Source organism: Oreochromis niloticus, linkage group LG12 (assembly GCF_001858045.2).
Source record: "Oreochromis niloticus isolate F11D_XX linkage group LG12, O_niloticus_UMD_NMBU, whole genome shotgun sequence".
In the NCBI taxonomy this organism is placed as follows: Eukaryota; Metazoa; Chordata; class Actinopteri; order Cichliformes; family Cichlidae; genus Oreochromis; species Oreochromis niloticus.
In genome coordinates, this window is record NC_031977.2 from 24292037 (window position 1) to 24316905 (window position 24869).

A 24869-nucleotide genomic window follows, 5' to 3' on the forward strand; every position below is an offset into this window, starting at 1 on the left:
TGAACTTTCAAAATAAGAGTGAAGGGCTTGCTCACTGGTAAATTAGCATCAGAAGGTGTCATTTTTTCAGACTTACTAAGAATAAATAAACAACCTACTAAACCTACCATAAAAGGTAATTCTGTTCATGTGGACATAGCTACGTCCACATGAACAGAACAGAATCAGCTCTTTGGGATTTCCTTACCTGAATGATTGCACATGCATCAAGATACTAAACCTTTCCTCCAAGTAAGCGCTATACATGAGAAACACTTTGGCAGAATAAGTCTAAACCACCGAATTGCAAACTGAGTTACCAGTTGCTTTCATGTGTTTCATTGGTTGGTCTAGATTTGGTTGCAGAAAAAAAGGGGGGGAGACTGCTTAAAATACAACACAAATCTGACATTAGTGTTGAGGTCAGAAAAGTGTGAATGCCACATCCTGGGTCACTGATGGTTATCAACTTGTAACAGTGTCTTTTTGTTTTCTAGCCAGATGAGTTATATTTTGAAGAAGGAGACATCTTGTACATCTCTGACACAGTAAGTGGAAACCCTAGAAACTACATCATGTAACAGCCATCTTTTATTCCAGGGTTTTGTTTCCCATCGAGTTTTAATTTAACTTAAGTTTTTCTTCCCCTTTCTGTGGAATCATAAACTTGCTGTCTTTGCATTTTTTGCCTTCCTTTTGTGGTATTCTTTTTCCATTTTTTTTAGACCTCCCCCCACTTCAGTGTTGTATTGAAGCAGATTAATTTACTTATTGCTTCATTTAGTTATTAGTTTATTTTGGTCTTTTCTTTCTTAACAAATATTTCTATATTACTCAGAGTGACACTAACTGGTGGAAAGGGACATGTAGAGGAAGAACAGGATTAATTCCAAGTAACTATGGTGAGTACACATCTCAGTTTCACAGTTAAAGAGCAGATATATTAATGAGTACATTACTATGAGGTGTAGCTCGTACAAAAACGATAGTTCTGTCCTGTAAGTTAATTTTCCATAATGCACTGATGCCCTTGTTTTGTTTTTCAGTGGCTGAGCAGGCAGAGTCTATCGACAATCCGATGCATGAGGCAGCCAAACGAGGTAGATGTCAACATTTCTACTAGTCTTTATTTGTTGCTCTTAATTCTTGGTTGAGGTGTGCTTGCATTTAGATACAGGAGGGTTTTTTTAAAATCCTAAGACAGTTCTCTTTTGTCTGTCTGTGTGGCTGTTATGACAGTGTTTCTGTTCCTGCTGAAAACTTGTACCACTGTTTACATTATTAGTAAAGTTCTCCATTTGACTCTGTGTGTTCTTTGTGTACATACTGTTTATTTAAACAGGCAATCTGAGCTGGCTGAGAGAATGTTTGGACAATAAAGTTGGAATAAACGGGCTGGATAAGGCTGGAAACACTGCCCTCTACTGGGGATGCCATGGAGGACATAAAGGTAAGAGTAAAGTAGTTTTTTTGATGTCAGAGATTAAGGATCGGCTACTTATTACATTTCAGAAATCTTAAATGACACACACACACACATACACAGGGAGCTCTGTTTTCAATGAAAAGTTAAGTACAAGAAAATGGGAACTTGTTTTTTTGCCCTCCATTGTTTCTCCATTACTGTTAGGTAACATTTAACATGAAATCTCTTCTCTTTTATTTCTGTACCAGATGTGGTGGAGCTTTTGCTCACCCAACCCAATGTGGAGCTCAACCAGCAGGTGAGGAAGGTTTAAAGTCACATTCATAAATCACAATAGTTTTCTCATTTAGTCTACAGAAAAATAATAATAATCTGGATTTCCGCACTAAACGTATTTTGGAAGAAGAGCAGAATGAGTGAGAGAGTAGTGAGAGTGAAAAGTCTTTCACAACCTCGGGATGCTGGACCAGCACAGCTCATTCCTACCAGGTTCATTCACACTGTCCCCTGTCTCACAGCTGATGAAGTAGAGTTTATCTCACAGGGATGGATATCTGTATGAGGTTATTTGTCAGTTTCCTTTGGTGAGAGTAAGACTGCAGACTGCAGGCTGCACTTTTAACATCAGGAATTTGGTCATTCTAATTACTGTTAAAGACTCTCTGAAACTATACCAGCATGCACTGAAGCTAATCTGGAGACTGCTTACTTTGTCGTATGCTTTGCCTGATTGGTTGCATGTTCCATCCAAAGCCATAGTGGTTTATTTATGCCCATTGGTAACACCTCTTAGAGTTAAAAGCTGAGCTAAGATTTGCATTTATATTTATATTTGCATTTATATAGCGATGTCAGGCTAAGTTCTGGAACCTGAAAAGACATTTCAATTTTTAGTTAGTTCTCCTCATTCAGATGGTATAAATGAGGTCTTGCTGCATTTCTAAGCAAACTGTAGTGAAGTTTGGAAGGAGTATCAACAGTTTAATGTGTCTAAGGAAACTGATGTTATTCAACACCCAGTTTATCATGCTAGAAAAACAGAAGAAACTGTTGTGGACAAAAAATTGATCAACAAAAAGTTCAGTGTAATGATGTCTGTTATGATTTCATAAACCTTGTGCAGTTTGGGTGAAAGTAGATGCTTGATGCTTGTCAGGGTGTTTGCCAGTAACAATCATGTTTTGTGTTTCAGAATAAACTCGGAGATACCCCACTGCACGCTGCCGCCTGGAAGGGTTACTCTGACATAGTGGAAATGCTGCTTAACAAGAGTGAGTATACATCCATGCTGCTTTTTTTGGGTTTAAAAGAATAAACTGGTCAGCAGGGTCATCTTTGCTGTTTTGCTAGAACTGCAGGGATGGACAGAAAGAAATCTCCTGAAATATTTTATCAAACTCTGAGAGAGCGTGTGGCTTCAGTTTGAGTAGACAATAAGTGACTGTGATCCACACATTAAAACAAAGTTTTTGATGGGAAAAAAGTTTCATCTTTATCAGTTTTCATTGGCTGTTGTATATTCTATGTACAAATTACACGTAAAAAAAAAAAATGCTGCCAGACATTAAAATATACATAGGTAGTTCAAGACAAGGAAACTGCCGTCAAAGTACTGACATTATAGAAAGATGACTAAAATTACACATCCTGTTGGGCTGATTTAAAAAAAAAAGTAGACCTTACCACTTGAGGGAGGTAATGTGGTATTACTGAAGAAAACACCTGCATTTCCTGTTAAATCTACCCTGAGAATCTGGTTTACCCATACTCGTAATTCTTCAGTTTGTATAACAAATAACGTCTTTTTAATCCAAGCAAAGGTGGGTGGCGAGATAGACTTTCAAGTTAAAAGAAAAATTCTAGCTGCAGACCAGTCTGGATGTCAGGTGAAAATTTATGTTACTTATGTTTGTTTCAGATGCGAGATTAGATATCAGGAATAACGAGAACAAGTTGGCTGTGGACATGGCCACGAATGCCCAGTGTGCGTCGCTTATCAAAAGGAGGCAGGGAGGCCGTAAGTAAAGCTGCCGTTACCGAGCAGCCACACAGCATAACCCACACACACTCACACAATCTCACATTCACAGTGTCACAGAAACTATTTCTGATCAGTCAGTGTAAGTTCAGCACCTACCACAAGAGTCACTTGTTGTAGTTACTGAGCTGATCACAGGAAAACTGAACTATAGTGAAGTGAAAAAAGTACACCCTCTTGTAATGACAATAATAATAACGGGTGAAAGCAGCACATAACATATTACATCATGCCACCATTTATTTAACAAAAATGAAGCCAAAGTTTATGTGAAATGCTGTATGTGAAAAATGAGGTACATCTTTACTGCTTCTATAGGAATTAGAAGATTCATTGGCAGCCGTGAATGCACTCGATTGAGCATCAGCAAATGTAACCAATCAAGCAAATTATGAAAGCAGACTTTTTGCACCTTGAAGTCATTGAGGTGACCATCAAATTGTCTGAATACCAAAGTGTTCTAAAGTCAGATGTGAAGACTGCTACAGCTTGGCCCAAATATGGTCATGAAACAGGACAATGATCCAAAACATGGTGGCTAAAAAAACAGGAGAGAATAAAATGTGTTGTAATGGTCCAGTCAAAGTCCAGAAATGCTGTGGCACAAACTTAAGAGAGCTGCACATAAATAAATGACCTCACTGAACTGAAGCAATGTTGTGAAGAAGAGCGGGCCAAAATTCCTCCCCAACAATGTGGACTGATAAAGTCCCTCACTTTGAGTCACTGTTTCCAAAGGTCATTCTACAAGCTATCAAATTATGGACACTATAGTGGCATGGTGTAATATGCAGGGTTTCTGCTCATCCGAGGTTGTGTTTACCTAGTTTTAGAACCTGGTAAGGGTCAGATGGGGTGTAATTTGTTCTTCGCATAACTAATGACTTATGCATATGTCTTCTCTTTAATTTCAGAGGGTCTTTTTTACACTTATATATATTCATATTCAAAACTTTAGCTCCTGACTTGAGGATCTAGAAAGCATGTGCAACAACCTGCCAAACTTTCTTAGATATTTACCAAAAGAAATGGTAGTTAAATGCACTGCACATCAAGAGTATTATGTATTTCCCCCCCCCCATTCGTCAGTTGAGGAAAGACATGAAGTGTACAGAGATGATGCAGTTACACATAATATGTAAAAATACTGCAGTATGTGTGTCATTAACTATCCATTTCCTGTGTTGCAGAAACCACCCGCACACACAGCAATGCTGAAGAGTATTTGGACGATGAGGACTCGGACTGAGCTGGCCCCATTAAACCATTGCCTCTGTCTTCCATTGGGTTTGGGGGTCGTGATCCTTGCAGAGTTTTATTACAGGACCTAAAATGGAATTGCTGTGTAACTGTAACTTCATTTTAGTTCAGTTATTTTGTTCAAACACCTCACTCCTCTGCCCTCAGCCTCACTTCAGTGTGAGTCTCAGAGCTTTGAATTAATGTGTTTTACAGTTGACCTGCTTTTTCTACCCCGAGTGGATTTCCACACATGGGGGATTTGTCTTGGAGGATCGATTGTGCACTGTGGGCTGAAGGGCAGAGTATATGTAGTAGCGGAAAAGGGACCTAAACTCTTAGAAACACATTCCAAACATACAGCTTATGTTTAACCTATTAAAGTGCCAATGCAGATTAAAACATTGATCTGGTGTGTTTCTACTTAAGTTTTTCAAGCTCCACTTAAATTGCTGAACTACAAACATGACCAGAAGGAATTGGAAACACATTATCACAACTACACTCCTTTATGTACATTAGGAAGACTATTAAACATGTATTTAGCTCTAATATTTCCCCCCCTAATAGATTTCCCCACGTATATTCTCAACACTTAAATTATGCATGCAACCGATGTGCATAAATGGGCTTAATGTGGCTGGAGTATGTGTAAGCATCTCATCTGGCAGTAAACTCACCTGTTGAACTCTATACTGCTTGTGTTTTTATAACATTTCCACCGCCGTTAAGCCCCCGCTTTCAGTTCACTGTAACTAAAAATAATATTCCTCATGTAAACTAAACATTACTCTGAACTCTTTCAAGCTTTTGATTTCCACCTTGGGAGCATATTTCTGGTTTTATTGCTGCTTTCCAACAGATTGAGGGGGAAAAAGTGCCTTAAATGTAAATTCGTGTTTGCGGTTGTTTTTCTCTTTTTCGGTGTGAACATGTTTGTCTTCAGAGATTATGAATTTCTTAAGAGGACTGTTCAGGATTTCTGTCTGCTCTTTCTTCAGTCTCAAATAAAGATTTTTTTTAACTTATAATGTACATTGAATGAATATTTTTGAAAGCAAATAGAGAAATGCATCTTGACAGAAGCAGTGGGATTATACACTTACTGACCACTTTATTGGGTACACTTGTTCAGCTTTAACACAGGCATCAAATCCTTCAATCACATGGCAGCAACTCTATGCATGTAGACATGGTCTGCATTCACACTGAGCATCACAATGGGGAAGAAACTCTGAATGTGGCTCACTCATTCAGTTCAGGAAAATGTGGGGGATAATTTATTGGCGTATACCCAACTGAGCATTGTTTAAACACTAAAGCCTGCCTAAGTATTATCGTTAATAAATGGTTAAACTTTATGTGTACCTGTCTCCTGATGGTTGCCCAACACAGTCACCAAATCCAGGAGATCTTTGGTATGTAGTTATACAGGAGATTCACATGGATGTGCAGCGCCAGCTGTACGATATGATCATCTGAAAATGGACCAAAATCTCTGAGGGATCTTTCTGGCAATTCATTAGATTAATCACATGACAAATTAGGGCAACTCTGAAGGCAAAAGGGGGTCCAACTAGGTACTAGCAAGGCATACTTAATAAAGTGGGCAGTGAGTGTATTTAACTACTCATAGCCTCTCATACAAACAAATTCCTCTCATTACTAAATGCACATGTAAAAAAACATGTAATAAGGTTGTAAACTCTAATAGTAATAATAATCCAATAAAGAACATGTTCCAAAAATTTTCCACAGACCAAAAAAATAAATTCATAAAAGTTAAAGATTTCCTTTATTACAAAGTCGGCATGTTGATGACATTCCACAAAGGCAAAAAATACAAGAACACAAAAATACAGCAAGTCTTTGATGAGGGATTCATGCTACATGACTGCAGGACCAGAGAAACTAAGAGGACAGGTAGAGCAGAACCAGGACATCGTGTTCTTCCTCAGTTTCCTCCTGATATACTGACATAGTAAGAACTTTGTTTTTCTACATCCATTCAATGCCAAATGCAAAAATAAATAAATAATCAAACAGTTACTGAACATGTTCTCTATACAGCAGAAGAAAGGGAAGCAGCTGCTTTTATTTAATCAAGAGCTGAAAAAGCAAATTCCTCTTTTTTTGAATGAATTGGTTATTTTTGTATTCTTTTAGGACTCGATTATTCTTTGCTGGGACAATTTTTTTTTGTTTTTTAGGAAATAGTCCTTTTCCTACTCTAAAATTGTAAACTAATTTTATATTGAAAACTGGATGCTACCTATTATTTAATAAAATATTTCTGAAGCTGAGTGATAAAAGAATGTAGCCTCTTTGAAAAAACCTACCCAGCGGGATGTTTAGTAACACCGAGCAGCAAACAGCATGTAAATGGTGTCTCAGCAGGACTGCGTTTCACTCCTAGGACTATCAATATAAAGATGCATGCCTGACTTTAAAGTAAAAAACTGGTAATAAATACACGGCTCACTGTCAGGTAGCAAAAGATACAAATGATGCTATCTGTGGATTCCACATTATCTGTGGAAGCCATTAAAGAAGCTCTGATTGACCTCCAGAGATACAAAGAAGGTTCTTCATAGTGAACCACACACAGAGGCATACATATATGTATATATTTATAAATTAGTTACACAGGTTCACACAGTCAAATTAAAACAAACCCAAATCATGTCCACTCTTTTCAAGAAGCTTTGTTAATTCTGCAGGATTTAAAGTATCAGTATTTGTAAGACTTACTAAAACACACTTTTCTTCTCTTTTTTTAAAGCAAGGGTGTCAAACTTATGGTTCACAGACCAGAACCAGCCTGCCAATGGATCCAATCAGGCTTGATGCGCAGCTTTTCCAAGTGTGAAATTTGCAAAGAAGACATTAATTTTAGGTTTTCACTTTGTTTTGCACCGGTAAGCAAGTCATTCTGAATAAACAATGATGAAAAGTGTTATTGTACATCTGAATCATCATTAGTCTGAATGTGGAAAAACAAACGTTTTTCTTAAAGATGTTTCAGTTTGCTCATCAGTTTTATAATTAGATCATTAGCAGTAACCTAAATGTACTGAAACTGCTCTTCACAAAAAGAAAGGGGAACAATTAGTCAGAAGCTTCAGCGATGCAGGCGGCCCACTTGAGCTGTAAGTCACTTATGAGCAAAGATGAGTCTGACACCCTTGTTCTGAAAATGCAAAAACCACATTTCCCCATTTTCCGTGACGTTTCTCTCAGACTGCGGTTCAGACCGTTACAGGCGACCAGTTGAGCCTATTGGTTACATAAATGGTCTACATTGTCTACGTTGTAGACTCTACAACACATAAAGCACCCTGAAGGGGAAACTAGGTTTTTAAACGTTTTTTAAAAAAAAGCACATATCAGATTCGAGACCTAATTTTTTAATTTTAGAGGCATCTGTGGGCAGAACTTGTTGCTGTGTAAACATACCCAGTGGAGCATTTTACCTAAACAAACTAATCTTTCAGTTAAATTTTGTATTTTTTTTTCCGAAGGACACTTTTTCTCTGCTAATATGGTGCTACTTTAATTTCAGTGTTGCCAAATCCATAACCTTCACATTTTCATATAAAAAACAGCAAATTACAGCCAGAAGCTTCCCCTAATTCCTGTCAATTATTTCCAACTAAGTAAAGGATGGAGATGCCGCCCTTTCAAACAAGGCACATTTGAGTGTGAAACTTGGAATAAGGCCTTTTTAAACACAAGTTGTGGTTATTATTAAGCTTTAAGGGGAACTGAAAAAAGGTGAAAATGATCCCACCTAATGGTCGACGCCACCTAAATTAGAAATACAGACAAAAAAGGAAGACTTGCACTTTTTTTTTTCGTATCAGTTTTAAACAGTGTGAAAAATATCAGCTTACAACATGACCGCCATCTCCTGTTTGCAAAGAAATATTAAGAAAAGCAGACATTTAGGCTGCAACTATGCTTTTTTTATGATGATGCAATGAGTTTAAAATCTGACCATGTCAAAAAAAAAAAGAAAAAGAAAAAAAAAAGTCAGACAGAGAGCAGATACACGCCGGACAGCGATGATATATTGCACCAGTGTTTGCAAATTACTCAGAAGAAACACTTCTTTTTAATGAAGATCACATAGTTAATGCAGTAATCTTGACAAGAATTTATGTTCACAGAAAAAGTTCTGTAAAAGACTTCATCAAAGGAGAATCTCAAGACAGACGAGGTTTTCTGAAAGACAAAATAAACATTTCCAGCTGTTCAGCAGACTCAGTGTGGCCTCATTCAAACACCTTAAGAGGAACCCTTTCTTCAAACGCCTCTTTTAAAGGATATTATTGTTAGATATGAGTAGACCACAAGAGTCAAACAGTGTAGTGAAGATTTCACTCTGACCAATCAACCAATGATATGACATTAATCACACCTTAAGGGTAAGGATGTGGGAACATTTCTGGGTATTCAAACCTCTGAAATGAAGTGAAATGAAACAGGGAAGGCCTCTGATAAACAGTAATACTGACACATTAGATACGTACGGTCTCACTATGTACATGCATGGGAAAAAAAAAAAAAAAAAGCATGATCACATTATTGCCCCTATTGCACATTCAGTTGAACATCAAGTTATGACACTGAAATCCAGTCCTTCCCCCCTGATCTGCTCTGGTCTAAGACCACACTGGACCAAAAACACCAGGGTTTTTTCTTTTGTGTGTGTGTTTCTTTGAGCTCAAGTAACAACCACTCCTGCTAGGAAAGAGAGTTCAAATATTAACTATGCAGGTCTAAATTCCAGCAGATACAAGTGTGACGTGAGAGCAGCAGAGATTGTGTCAGTTTCACAGATAAACAACTTCAAATAAAACACTGGACTCTCATCAAAACCATCAGAAATCAGAAAAACACATTTTTATTTTTATATATATATTTTTTGAAAGGGGCGGGGGGGGGGCGTAATTTTTTTTAGCTTTGAAACAGTCTGAGAACATCTTAACTAAAGCTCATAAAAAAGGTATTCAGATTTTATTTTTTTGGGTCAAACAATTTCATAACTGATAAATTTAGTTGGAAGAAGGGGACTGTGAAAAAATGAGCAAATCTGCCTCCATTTTTCTGATTTATGACGCTTTCTTTTACCTGCATTTCTGCTTCTCCCCAATCTCTAAACAACAAAAAAGGTCGAGGGAAAGACGCACGAGACAACAGAAAACCCAAAGCTTCAGATCATTTCTCTCTAGCGTGAGATTTTAAAAGTGTGTGGAAGAACAAAATCACATTGTAGAGCGCTTCTCTCAACTTTAGGACCCCAAGCTACGAGTAAGGTATAAAATAATGGAATTTTGTTTAAATAAATACATTCCTTAGCAAGGTTAAAATAAAATAACATAAAATAGAATAAAATGAAATAACTGGGATAAAACACATGACATCTTGAATAAGCTGGACAAACAGCTAATAAAAATTTCCTCCCAGAAAATAATTTCTTTCACAGATTTTCATTTTTTTTGTCTTGCTTTTTTTTTTTTTTTTTTTTGCAAAAATGAAAATATAGTTGTTTTTTCCTCCCCATGTTCTTTGCAAGTATCCATTAAAAAAAAAATTTATAGTACCAATGAGTCATCTTTGAAATATATCTACAGCTGTACAATAGCTCTTGCAACAGTTTGACATAAGTCTTGCAAGAAAATTTACGAAAAAAAAAAAATGTATACATAAAAAAGCCTCTTTACAGATATGAGTTAAAAAGGGTAATAACAAACAATATAAAAAGAAGATAGAAAGACAGCAGCTGCTAATGAGATTCTTGGAGATTTGTCTTCTCTTCGATGGCCTGTTTCACTATTTCAGCCAACTTCAAGCGGTCGACTTTATCGGAGAAGGCTCGTCCTGCAATGAAAAGCTGCTGGTTAAGGATCTGGTAACTGGTAACAATAAAATTACACTCCTAAATGAGAGCCATGCTTAGTCTTTTTCCCCTAATCTTATAATAACAGAGACAATTAATCTGGTTTCTGTAGATTTTTGTCAATCTGAATAATTAGGAGTGCAGAGATTTCGTTTATACATTCTTTTCTGATCTTTGAAATAAGCTATTCATTCACCATACATAAGCTCACGCCGGAAAAGTGAATGAAAAAAAAAACAAAAAACATGGATGACTTTAGAGAGAGCAAGCAACACTGACCGTCCCAGGTGAGCCCCTGCAGGCCATCCCTCAGCAGCTTACAGTCTCTGTTGAACCTCCAGGCTTCATACATCACCTCATTCAGCTTCTCATCCTCGTTCTCTCCTGCACAAAAAATTGTTTTTACTTCAGAAGCTTTTTTTTTTTTTCCTCTCTGAGAGATGTGCAATTTTGAGAACAGAAAAAATTCACAAGCAGACTCCATATAGACTTTAATGTACACTATCCATGGCCACTTTGTTAGGTACACCTATTCAACTCCTTAACGCAAATATCTAATCAGCCAATCACATGGAAGCAAAAAAATTAGTCATAGGGAAGGAAGGTGATTTCGCACACTAACATCTCTAGCGTTTACAGAGAATGGTCCAAAAAAATGCCTTGTTGATGCTAGACGGACAGCTTCGAGCTGACAGGAAGGCAACAGTAACTCAAATAACCACTCGTTACAACAAAGGTATGCAGAACAGCATCTCTGAATACACAACACATCAAACGTTGAAGCAGTTGAGCTACAGCAGCAGAAAACCAAACCTGGAGCCAATCGCATCAGCTGAGAACAGAAAACAGAGGCTGTAAGTCACACAGGCTCGCTAAAATTGAACAATGTAAAGGTGTGGGGTGTGTTTTATTGGCACACTTTAGCTCCCTTAATACCAAGTGAGCATCAGTTTAACATAGCCTACCGCAGTGTTACCCCTCATGATATCCACTGCCTTTACGACCACAGTGTACCCATCTTCCAATGGCTGCTTCCAGCAGCTTAAGGCACCATGTCACAAAGCCCAAACTGATTTCTTAAACATGGCAATTTCTTTATACTCAAAGGGCCTGCACAGTCTCCAGATCTCAGTCCAACAGAGCACCTTTGAGGTGGAACAAGAGATTGTTGCCTGCACATCCATCATGCCAAATCTGCAGCAACTCTTTGATGCCATCACGTCAAAATGCACCAAAATCTCTGAGGAAAGTTTCCAGCACCTTGCTGAAGAATTAATGAAGAATTAAGGCAGTTCTGGAGGAAAAAACAAGGTCCAACAAAATACTAAAAAGGTGTACCTAATACAGTGGTCAGTGAGTGTCTATAAACTTATACAGCCTGATTAGAATTCCAGCAATTAGTAGTCATAAATGTTCAAACATCAGTGAGTTTCTCTGCATTTCTGCACAAGTCAAGTTACAACCAATTAAAGGTTTCGGGGGAAAAAGCTTAGCTGATCATCTGTTCCTCCGTACTTTGGCAGTTCCTATGTTTACTTTTCATCACAGACTGCCAAAATGCTTCTTAGTTAAATAGAAGTGAAAAACAGATGCCAAACTCAACATGCCAGCACAACTTTTCATACGTCTTCATTAAAATGCTAGTTGTATACCGGCGTGGGTTTACTGACCAGCTTGTGGTAGTATACACTGTGCAATGACATCTCGTAATTTTTCCAGTGCTACGTTGGAGTCTTCCCCTCCGTTTTCTGGGTCGTGAATGAAGAAACTGTCACTGGGCTTGGGGCTGCAACATGGACAGAAAAGCATATTTCAGAGCAGATCCTTTTTTTGAAATACAAGGACTTCCAAATAAAAACATCAGACACACACACACAAAGAAAAAAAACAAAAAAAACAGCAACTATACCCTAGAAGTTTCCGCTTCCTGAGGATTGGGTTGTTGACAGAGTTTAGGGGCTTCAGGCTGACATTCAGATCCTGAATTCTCATGTTGGCCAGCTGCTCTGCGTGGGCCTGCTGGATCCCTGCAACTACCGCCTGGGAAGCAGAAAGAGGACAGTCAAAGCTAGTATCTATATTTCTGCCTAAGGAGGGCTATACGTAGAGTCCAAGCATATGCCCTAAAATGATCCGTGCTCTCCTTGAAAAACAAACTAAACATGGTGTTGACAGAAGGCAGAAACTGAAACTGATCCCCTGTTTCTCCTCATCATGTTACCAACGCTGGTGAAGTCTGTGGAGAGTGAAGAAAACGACGACGGCAACAAACTTCTAACAAAGAGATAACTCTTCAGGCCTTCTCCCCACCGTGACTATACATCAGAAGCTCCCTATTCACTAACAAAAGCTACAAAAAAAACATTAAATATTACTGTGAAGCAGCTCTGGTGTTATTGATTTTTGTGTGTAAAAGAAGAAACACGAGACCTAATTGAAAATAACACAAGCGTGCATCATTGAAGAGGTTTCTATCAGCTAACAATCAAAACCTGCAGCACGACTCCTGTTTATCTGAAATGACTATAAATCCAATGTCAGGAAAGACAGAAACTAAGTCTGTTATATTATAATTAAGAAGACTCATTTAGCACAGTTTCCTCTGCCAGTCAGATCACTGACGCAATGCACTCACCTTATCCATCATCATCTGTGCCGAGGGCAGCACGTTGTCAAGGGCCTCGGTGCAGTTAAGCCAAGGATGAGCCAAGACTCCCTCGATTGTCAGCCTCTCCTCTGGCTTCACCTTCAGCAGCCTGCAGGGAGGAAACAAAGAGGCAACAGAAAATACATGTGGCTCAGAAAAAAGTGAATGAGTGAGACTAACAGAGGGATGGGACGAATAAACACAAGGAAGACAGAGGAGAAAAGGAAGGCAATATGGGGTAAACAAGATGACAGAGGAGTTAATGAGTCTGCTGAGGAGTGTACTACAAAATATGGTGGATGAAGTCAGGTTTTCTTTGCATCAACTGGATCGACAAAAACCTAAACCCTAAATCAGAGATAATGGGTACCACAGCAGGGATTGCCAAGTTTAGTTGTTATCAGGCTCTATGTGCACTCAGAAAGAGGAGGGGGAGGGGCTTGATGGGTCATGTGATTCTTCAGCTTTCTTCAATTAAAGGGAAACAGTCACAAAGGACGATGAAGACCATTTAAAAGAATTTACATGGCAAAAAGCAAAACTTGTGCAGAGTGTTATTGGCGTGACTATTTTATTATATAAATATTTAATATATTTTTATTTTGGTCATTTATTTTTTTAATTTTTTAGATAATTTGGGGGCTTTTTTTGTTTTTATTGTGATAGGAGAGTAGAGAAACAACAGGAAGCTGCAAATAAGATCAGATGAAGACAAACCCAGCCCTCTGCCCTCAGAGAGCTAAACTGGTGCCCAATTTTCCATTTATTTCTCATGTTGGAGCTGCTCATCTGAACTCTGATACATACAAACTTAATATTAAAAAAGTGACTGAGGTCTGAAATTGTCTCATAATGAAGGACGTGTGATAATCTATTAGGTTATAGAAAAAAAATCCACGTTATAAATTTCTGTAGGTAGACAAAGCATAGAAATAGGAAGAGGACTTACTTGCGTACAATGTCCTTGGCCATCTCAGAGATCTGGCTCCACTCGTCTTCGGGAAAGTCAAAGCTGCCGGTCATAATCTTCTTCCTCATGTCCTTTGGGATGGTGCGACTGTGATGCTTGGAGTAGAACGGAGGGTAGCCACACAGCATTACGTAGATAATCACACCAAGAGACCACAAGTCACAGCTCTGTAGACAGAAAAGAAACATTTTAAAAAAAATTATTCACCAGTGAACCAGGCCTGACGCACCTACAGCAGGAATCCCAGATATGAGTCTTGCCTTGTTATAGGTGTAAGGAGTGGGTGAGGTAGGTATAATTCCAGACTTTTCCTTCTGATGCCTTCTTTGAGCCTCAAGTACCTGTAGAGAAAACAGGGCCAGAATACATCATTAAGATATGATGCATTACTGATGTGTCAGCTGTCAGTGGAATGAGAAAGCAAGTGCATCTTTCTTTCTTTTTTTTTTTAACCTGAGGTGCTACGTAGTAAGGAGTAAACTGAGGGGTCATCAAGTCTCCTTGGTCGATTTTGGCAAAGCCAAAGTCACACAGCTTCACAGGTGCATCCTGCAGAACAGACAGAATCACCGAATAAGAGGTACGAATATGTTTTGAGCAAAGAAACTTTTTATTAGCAACTTCATGTAAGATATTTTCTCCGGGGCTTCACGGAGTTTCACTTGATGGGATTTCTTAGCTGGAACACCTTTGGGACATTACTGAAATTGCTGCCAGAGCAGAATTGATTTCCAAGTCTGTCACAGCCACTACAGATTTTCTAATTCTACATCATCTTTGCCAAAGTCGGCTAGATATAGTCTGTGAAAAAAAACAAAACCCTTTGATCCACTGTGTCGAAAAGTCTAGCAAACCTTCTACTCTTTTGCATTTCATTCTGTATTTTGTATGAATAATTAATTAGCTAAAAGTAATGGGCTGTGGCAGCTTTAACGTTACTTTAAAACTGCAGTATTTACATCTGTGTGTGCAACAACGCAGCATCAGGAGCTTACCAGAGAGTTATCTTTGAAGAGAAGGTTCTCTGGCTTCAGGTCACGATGTGCAATATTGAGAGAGTGACAATGCTCCAACGCTTGGCTGATCTACAGGGAGGGAGACAAAACTGAGACACCATCTATAGATTTATTAAAAACAGCCTAGGGTTGAACTGGTGTGTGCCACTTAATCCAAACAGCAGGTAGTAATGACAAGGCGAGGTTGTACGACATGTTACTGCAGCTTTACAGGAAAAGACCGACGATGTCACAAAACACAAGATAAAGGTGGGCCACAGTTAGGTCTGTTCACCTACCTGTTTGGTGACCTGACTGGCCATCTTTTCAGTAAAGTGCCTGTGCTGACTGATTCTGTGGAACAGCTCGCCACCCTCCATCATTTCCATAACAATCAGGAGCCTCGCTCTGTGAAGAACGATTGGAGGAAACAGTGAAAACCAGGAGATGCAGATATGTTAAATTCTTTCTTTTATGACAAGAGATTCACTGAATCCTACACAAACAGACTGAGCGCCTCACCTTGGGCTGGATTCATGTGGGAATTGAACACTGTTGGCATAAACTTCCAGGATTTGCACTATGTTTGGGTGGTTGGCACACATCATATGGAGACGCACCTGGAGAGAAAACAATCAAAGTGAATTTAGAGTAACTCTCTTAAATAGTTTAAATTTTCCATGTTTAAGCAAGGTGAAAGTCATTGCAACAGAGAACAGCATCATATCATCAGTACAGTCACTCTGATGTGCAGTGTCCGCACTTCACAGGCAAAAAGAGAAATTTAACGTGAGATCAATGACATCTATTAGTATTCAAATGTTTAAACTACATCAAAGCTGACACAGAAATCATTTTATTACACGTTTCCACCGCTTTACTAGTTTTATTAAGCAGATGAGTCAACTAATGCACATTCATTACCAATGAATGTCAAGAATCAACAAATTCTGTAAATGTAAATGCAAATTAAGCAGCTACAAATACCGAGACTTCTTCCAAATAATGACATCATCAGAAATTATACAGTGTCAGACTCAAAAACAGATTGCAAGACAGACAAAGACAGTATGCCAACACCAAGTCTGTGTAGCTTGTTTTGACTGCACTGCTTAACTGCTGCATAAGCTGCTTGATCAAAACAGGGGGCTGCTGATGACACGGAGAGCCTGCTAAGACAAACTGTTCACTGCAGTGTTCCAGACAAAGGCGCTCATACAAACAGGCTGAAGTACAAGAGAAGCAAGGAAGAAAAAAAACAAAAACAGGAATTAATAGAGACTGATAACAGGCAGGCAGAACAAAGCATACTGACACAGCCCCAGACAACAAACAGCAGGTATTAATCACAACCATGACAGCGTTTCCTCTAACCTCATTTCTGGCCTTGGGGCGATCAATAAGGATCTTCAGGGCCAGGCGTTCCTGAGTTGACTTCTTCACACAAACTCTGCAAAAGAAGAAAACAAGTATCAACAAACACCTCACGCACCATGATAGGTTTGTCAGACGTGTGCCTGTGCCAAGAATCAGGAATTAAGTATATATGAAGTTGCAGGACTTTTCTCATTTCCTGGTGTTTCTATTAACAGTCAGTTGCTCTGTTTGTCACTCATCTGTATTACGTCATCTGTTCTCAACAACAAAGAGGGGCTAATGTAAGGAAAGATCTGAAGGGATGATCTGTTACAAAGCTTAGTGGCAACATCTGAAAAGGTGGTGTTGTTTTAAGTGCATCAAGAACATAATATATTCAGATTAAAACCTATAAACTGTGCAAACTCTTCAACACATTATTGACAAAACTTTATAGCAAATTGGCTTAATTATTTACAGTTTCACCTGAAAACGATTTAAGCCTTGCCAGCTTTTCACGACATCCTGATAAACACACTAAATCATTAAAAGGTGTCTCTTATACTTGCACTCAGCTCCTCTACATGAGGTCTCAGGTGAAATCATTAAACCACTATGTCACATAAAACAACCATCCAAGCATTTTACAGCATTCCCATCTAACTATCTGATTAAGAAACAAGATTATCATCAAGTCCAGTCAGATTAAACTGCATTCCCCAAATCCACAACAAATAAAATGCCAGACAGTGTCCTGTCTTTACTTAAAACAGCTGATATCAATGAGGGACAATGTGTAGGCTGACAATGTCTGGACACTTGATGTGTGTGTAGATACTCTTCTTTTTCTTTTAACTTGAGATGCCGTTTCACCCTTAAAAAAAGCTTTAAAGTAGATAAATATCATAATTCAACAGTATCTACAGTTTCAGATATACATTTTGTCTGCAGACAGCTAATTATTTGCATGTTATTTAAAATAAATATTCTTCTGTTAATAGACTAATCACTTTAGGACTTATATTTATAATCTGTGGATGTGTAGATACTTTATGGGTTAAGCTTGAATTTATATTTGCGTAGGTTTTCTTATTTTATTAAAAAGACTTTAAGCTGTAAAGGTAGTTTCTTTGTACTAACGTGCTGTTTTAGACTATTACACTCCTACATACCGCCTGGATATGATCTGATGTCGAATTAAATAAGGCCAAACAGAAGCACAGAGAAGACATCAGCTGACTAGCTGGATTTAAAACTTTATTTTGTCAATATCAAAGTTTGTTGTGGGAATGGTGAATCTGGTCTGCATCTTTGTATGTAGAGTAAACCAAAGGAAAAGTCATCTGTGGATGTATATTTTTCATCGTCACAAGGATAAAATGAAGTAAATAACTCCTGGAAATGGGTTTCCTCAATCCACATTTTGAACTGCACACTTATTAAATATGAAACGTGCAGATACATAATTCATTTTTGGAAGAATCTAATAACTCCCTTTCCCTCTCCTCTAATCTACAGGGGCTCAAATATTCACTTTAAACACTTACTTTGAACTCAGATTACACTATTAAAGTATTACTGGGAGAAACATTCAGCTCTGGCCAAAGTTCACTTCACTAGAAACCAATACCTTCCCAAATGAATGACAGAATTAGTCCGGTGGCCGGGGGGGGGGGAGAGAGAGACAGTAAAAGACATGAATGTGCGAGGAGACGGAGACAGGTAAGAAGGAAGTAATAAGAGTTCCAAGCAAAAAACTGAGTTAGAAATATAAAATATGAGGTGAGCAAAAGTTGCTCAAAAAATAGCGTGAATCATACCAGCATGTTTACATGGTGGGTTGATGAGTCAATATCACTGTTTTCTCATCACTCAAGGCCAAAAATATACACATTGGGTAATAACAGATTGCTCTTGCTTGATCCAGACTAATGATAGCCTCAAAGTGCAGAATGAGCAGAAGAAGTCAGTGGCAGACACTGATATATTACTACTGGCATCTAACTAGAATCAGCAAGACAGACAGACCTGCACTAAAAAGACTGCATATAGCATAAACAGACTTAAATCTGCTGGCAGAGCTGCTGCCTCTCTGTAACGTTCAGCAGAAACAGAATGAATCTAAAAGTCATTCCTGTGAACAGATATCCCAGTGAAGCAGGGCAATGCAGTGTTTACTAATCTTTAATATTAAAAGGAGTCATTTATAACAGTGATTGCTACTTATGCATATGTGGTATAAGCTTTCCTGTGATCGATTACTCCCCATTTTACGGTGTGAAGACAATTAGAATATAGAGGGGAAATGGACAACTTAAGCAAACTGCTATGTTTTATAATTGATTCCTTGTGCATCCACAGCTAGGCTAAACCCAACAAAGCCAAGGAATTGGAAATAAACTCACTTTCTTCAAGAGGATTAAGATTTTAAGCTGTTAGTTTACACACCACATGGGTAGTAATGCTTTTAACAGTGAGTCTGTGAACTGAATCCCAGCGAGTCTGACCATGTGTTGTATTGCACTCGCTTCTCGCACTTCATGTTTCTTGTCCCTCTCAACTGTTCCCATCAATATGGGTGCAACAGGCTTGAAAGAAACCTACCATGCACAAATTATCCCACACGCTGCTGTTTTTTTACAGCATGTTTACACACTTTTAAACTTTCATTCTGCAATGCCAAAATAACCTGCACAAATGGGCACAAATGCTGAACTCCCAAACTCTGCTTAGAGCCACCGTCCTGTTAAAGGAACTTTCTTTTGGACTGGCTGCCCCTTGCAAACAGATTGTCTTCCAGAGCAGCTGTGTGGAGCTGCTGTGCTCACAGCCAGAGCTGCATGCCTGAAATGACCATATTATCACTGACGCGATAAAGAAGCAAGAGTAGAGACAAAAACATCTGAAACTGAACTGAGTAACTGAGGTTACTTGCACACATACTCACCTCATTATGGCACAATGCCAAGTATTGGATGGAGCGGTGTAAAGCACACCACTACTGGACTCTGGACAAGTCTAGGTTTGGAGAATGCCAGGAGAACATTACTGACCTGACTGCACTATGCCAGGTGTTAAGTTTGGTGGAAGAAGAATAATGTTATAGGGCTATTTTTTCTGGGGTCTACCTGGGCCTCTTAGTTCCACTTTTCTAGTTTTAATGTTTGACTCTGGTATGAAAGAACTTGTCTGCCCTGACACCTTTGGGATAAACTAGAAGCTACAGGGCAGCTAATGGACAGCTTGATTGATGCATGCTTGCATATCTCACTTAGATTCACTTCGCAGGGGAGATGGAGAGGGCTTAGCTTCCCTGCCAATGGAGCTGTCAGGTCAAGATGCCAGGGTAGAATAGCATCATCCTCACCCTCATTATTATTATCTCCGATGATATCCATGATAACATCCTCCTCCTCGTCTTCTCCATGCTTCTCTTAGGAGTTGAAGAACTCCAGGTTCTCGTGCGGGGCTAAGGACTGTTACAAAGAGGGTCAGGAAACCCCATGTCATTGAAGTCATTGATCTGACGTGGTGGTAGTGGAGCCTCTGTGAATGGTCATTCAGAGGTCATTCCCCATAGTGAGATACCTCACTTGGTTTTCAGAGAACTGGGGTTACGCCAGTAACCAAAGGATTCTTCAGGGTCTGATCTGATAAATGCTCTTTTAAATAAGTGGGGTGAAAAATTCCCACAGACACATCCCAAAATCTTGCAGGAATCCTTTCCAAAATTGTGGAAGCTATTATTGTCGCAAATGGGGACCAACTTCATATTAATGCCTCATATTAATAGAATATGATGTCAGAAAATCGCCATTAGTGTAATGTTTAGGTCGCCTAATACTTTTTCCTCATATGGTGTACATGAACATAACAAAAGGAAAACATAAAGAGTCCAGTTTAACTGACTTCCACTAAGGTTTTGAGGGATACGTGCATTGGGTGGGATTCAAGTCCACCATGCTGCAATTACATAGACTGTGTTTGTGCCAACTGAGCCACCTCCAAAAACAACAGAAATCAGGCCTGTGCCAAACATTTTAAGCTCCCAGCTGCAATGCTCTTACACACGGGTAGCAGGCCCAGTCAGTTAAAGCAAGCGACAAGCACCTGGTCCTTTCATAATTTTTAATGTGTTAATGTGCCAAGGATAAGGTCAAGCTGTGCATCAGCAAATTTAATGCAAGAGAACCACTAGAAATACATACAGACGAGTTTGTCTAGTCAATAGCTCAGCTAACAAATAAATCTAAATCAGCTCTGACTCTGCAGTGTATTCAGAGACTCAGATGTATACATAGATTTAATCATGCACTGCATGGGAACACAGCAATCTCTGTCACCCTCTTCAGTCACATCACTTTATTTAAGAATACTCTGAATCACAATTATCTATTCTCAGGTCTAAACAAAACTACACTGTAACCTTAGTTGACGCTGACTGCATTTTAACAGTTGTGTTTAACCCAGGATGTTAAGAGTTCTCCCTGTGGGATTCTGCAGTGCTAATAAATAGCAATAACTCATTTCCATAGACGTCAGAAGCACAGGTAAAAGGTGATTTCTCAATCACAAACAGATATCATGATAATGTTTCCTGGTTGTGTAATACTCCTCACACTGGCCATAGTTCAAGAAAAATAATCCCGTTCCACATTTTGGCACCAACAGACTGCAGCAGAAAAGATAAAATTTCAAGAATAAAGAAAAGGTTTTTTTTAAAAAGACTTACCTGACAGGGCCACTGATGCCAGCTCCCAGTTTCTGTGTCCAGTTTATGTTGTACTCGTCCAAAATAGATGTCTCCTGTTAAAAAGACAAAATAATACCATATAGTATATCAGAACATTGAAGAAAAGGCAGACCACCGTGGTAGACAGGAATGTTAAAAAAAGACCTAGGCTTAAGTTTATGAATCATCTGTGCCTTTCACAACAGTCAGCACGGGGTATGTCATGCTTTATGATCATTAGCTCAAAAGAAAAGAAAATACTGTATAAAAAAAAACCAAACCAGAAAAAAAAAAAACATTTGATCAATGCCAATACACAGGCAGTGATTATACCACTACACGGAATATGAGCTTTATTATAATACATACTGTATGTTATATTCATAACATATATTCAAAAGACTACTGCAGATACTAGTTACATTATACTAAATGAAAAGAAACACATTAACCCTACTTTGTTAACACTGGGTGGTGTAATAGCTATACATCCATGGGCTCTAGTTTCACAATACTACCATTCCTTAACACAGATTATAATTATAAAAAAGACAGCTTGGCTGCTATAACACAAATGCACCTGGAAAATCATGCTGCTACTACTGGTGCCAATATAAATTATTTAAAGACCAACCCCAGACAAGTTAAGTAATCAACTAAAAAAAATCAAAATAAAACAAATCAAGTTCTCTTTGACAAACCCCCAAACTTGAGGTCAGAAATTTTTGGCATCAGTCCCTTTTCATTATAACATAATTTTCTGGAATATGTGAAAATTGGCTGAATAAAATATAACTGTTGCAACACTTGACAATGTTTTACTACAGCTTGACAACCAGGAAAGTGCTATTTCATGTCAAGACACTATTAAAGTAATCCAAAAAAAGATATCCTCTTATTTGGTCGAGGTGGCGTATTCGGCCGAAATCTCCCATAGCGGTTTAACTGGTACTAGACTTGCTGACTGTGAAAGCCATAGCATATGATTCACATAATGTTCACACTCAACAAACCCTATGTTTGATGAATGTGAGGTTTAGTGAGTCACTGGTGACTCACTGAACCAAAAGACAGAAGCACTGTCATTCTGGAAAAACACCACTCCATTTAGTTTCACTAAGAGATAAATGGAGTCAACAGAACAACTCTATTGATTTGCAGTGACTTTTCATTCTAAGGGGACCCAAATGATGTCAGCAAACCCCCACAACGTAACAAAGTCAACAGATCTCATCGCTTTAAGAGGGAGTCCAGGGTTCTTTAATCACGCAACTTGAAGGAAGAGTGATCAAAAACTATGCAGATTTGTAACGCTTTAATACATTTTATTTTTTCTGGAGCAAGGAAACGTGCAAGATTATTTCCCAGCATTTGGTTTAATGTGCCAGGAAATTGATAAAACAGAGTCAGGGTTAAGCCGAAAGCTACTCAGCGAACGTGTGCTCGAGTTCTAGAGTACCTCTTGCCCAACCATGAAAACAGGGGCCAGGACAACTCCAGATCACATTTTACTGTTGACATAGATGCCAGGGCAATGACACACTGAGGGGAGCCAGCCAGGATCAACCCCCAGATCCAGTTTGCAGGGAAATATGGCTGGTTAATGATCATGACCATTGTTAAATAGGTCTAAACTGCAAAGAAATGAATATTATGTTTTTTTAAACATGTTCTACATTTCTGCCATGCATATCACACATAAAACTCATCTGCTGTCAATAAATATGAGTTTATGACTGTCTCATGAAATAAGATCAAACTGCCCTCTTCATGTAGCATGCATTGAGCAACAGCTTTAAAAAGATAACAATATTTCCATCACCTGTGTGGACCAGTAACCAAGCAGAAGAAGTGTCATTTTAGGTTACCTTGATGAATTTGTCTGCGTTGTTATCCTCCGACATGGTTTTGTGCTCCGGACAGATGAAGTCTGCCTCCCCAAACTCAGACTGAACACAGTGGAAACGAAGTGTTTGTGTCTTGTCTGACCTTTATAAAGTACCCCGGGCTGCACCAAGGCTTTCTATACTTCTAGTTATAACAGGAAAAGGCCATCGGGGCAAAATGATACTCGGCTACAGATCAACCAAAGCCGAGTGCCGTTCCCTTGGAAAACTGAAGCCCAGCAGCTGGTACGATTTAACGTTAGATCAGACCAGCTCGGCTCACAACCTCGGGGTCCGACTCGCTCTTCCAGTCGTCTCAAATTCACTGTAGTGACCATGTAGAGGGGCAAACTGCGAGCAAGGTGACCAGAAAAGAGAAGTCCAACAGGGACAAGTCCAGCACTTTTGGAGGCGCAGCGAGCAGGGGGACCTTATAGTGGTATTTTTAGCCAGCGCAGTGAGCGCAGTGCTCTGCTAACGCTGCGGAGACACTGAAGACTGGCCAAGCTGCTGTATGCTGCTACATTTCACGGTGAAAGCAGCCGATTACATAACAAAGACAACAGTGAACAATACGGCGGAACGAAGATACTCTCTGAAAATTAGTGATAGTACACTAGGTGACACCTGGGTTGATCTGACAAGAAGAGCACACCGCGTTCTCAGCAGCAGGACAATCTATTATGTCGTCGAGCCTTCTGACACGCTAGCTAACGAGCTAACTGAGTCGCGTCGGTTTTCCTGCTCCAGTCAAAGCTAGGGATGTTAAAATTCTCAGCAGACTGTGATAACTATAAGAACTCGTATGGAACAGCAACAATACATAGCAGATGACAGGAGCTATCGGAGACTGCATTCAGCGGTGGCCAAAAGATATCCGCATCTCTGGACTGTTTTGCTAATCCCATAGGGGTCTTGCCAGAGCAATACGCACAACGCCTGTCCGAACAGAACGCCTGATCAAAATTATTGACAACATTTCTAAATTTGGACAATATGTGAGGCTACACGTTTTAATCTATCACACACTACGTAATTTTCGGCGTATAATACATGTATTTGTATTTTGTATTTTTGAAACAACAAATTATTTTTTACAATCGAATACGTTTGAACTGGATACACTGTAATGGGTCCTTATAAGGACCTAGTTTTCAATGCGGACTCAAGTCCCATAAGCAGCATTGTAAACTACCAATTACTTAACAGTGGAAGAAGTTGAACTACAGCAGAACTACCCCTGGCGGAAATATAGTTAAGCTCAACTTAAAAATCTACACATTATAGGAAATTATATTATATTTAAAAAGTTAAATGCCAGAAAAAAACAAACAAACAAAATATCAACCATCACACTTTAATTCATATCAGAATGTGCTAAAATTAATTAATTAAGGTCATTTGTAAGACACCTACCTTCCAAAAAAAAAACTATCCCCTCAGGTGGAGGATCCATCAATGCTTTTACTGAATTGGAAATGTGTTTGGGATCATTGTCATGCTAATGGTACTGGACTGATAATTCCATCAATTTCCAGAAGATCCCAAACACCACTGGCTGAAATGCAGTCTCAAACCATAACAGAGCTTCCAGCGTGTTTTACAGGTGGCTGTAGATATTCACTGTTGTACCTTTCTCCTGACCTCCTCTGTACATATTCGTGACAATTTGAACCAAAAATGTCAAATTTAGACTAAT

The 24869-nt window shown here is 38.9% G+C and overlaps 2 protein-coding genes across 3 annotated transcripts in view; one reads left to right on the forward strand and one right to left on the reverse strand.

The window, feature by feature from the left end:
* ostf1 (osteoclast stimulating factor 1) overlaps positions 1 to 5710 on the forward strand; it is a 50525-nt gene extending 44815 nt beyond the window's left edge. For both annotated transcript variants that reach the window (XM_019365607.2, XM_003451065.5), the window contains exons 3-10: positions 477 to 527; positions 818 to 881; positions 1026 to 1079; positions 1322 to 1429; positions 1654 to 1703; positions 2598 to 2676; positions 3324 to 3422; positions 4634 to 5710. In XM_019365607.2, the coding sequence (XP_019221152.1) occupies positions 477 to 527; positions 818 to 881; positions 1026 to 1079; positions 1322 to 1429; positions 1654 to 1703; positions 2598 to 2676; positions 3324 to 3422; positions 4634 to 4692 (564 nt within the window). In that variant the 3' untranslated portion in view covers positions 4693 to 5710. The remainder of the gene's footprint in view (positions 1 to 476; positions 528 to 817; positions 882 to 1025; positions 1080 to 1321; positions 1430 to 1653; positions 1704 to 2597; positions 2677 to 3323; positions 3423 to 4633) is intronic.
* Positions 5711 to 7443: 1733 nt separating this feature from the next.
* On the reverse strand, positions 7444 to 24105 carry mapkapk5 (MAPK activated protein kinase 5). The gene is made up of 14 exons (XM_003451064.5): positions 23153 to 24105; positions 21285 to 21358; positions 16571 to 16646; positions 15719 to 15816; positions 15496 to 15604; positions 15197 to 15286; positions 14655 to 14750; positions 14462 to 14542; positions 14181 to 14368; positions 13220 to 13340; positions 12494 to 12624; positions 12255 to 12370; positions 10864 to 10968; positions 7444 to 10565 (listed from the first exon to the last, which is right to left on the reverse strand). Exons 1-14 carry the CDS (start codon positions 23186 to 23188, stop codon positions 10471 to 10473), a joined length of 1416 nt encoding a protein of 471 aa, XP_003451112.1. The 5' UTR covers positions 23189 to 24105; the 3' UTR covers positions 7444 to 10470.
* Between the last annotated feature and the right edge of the window lie 764 nt (positions 24106 to 24869).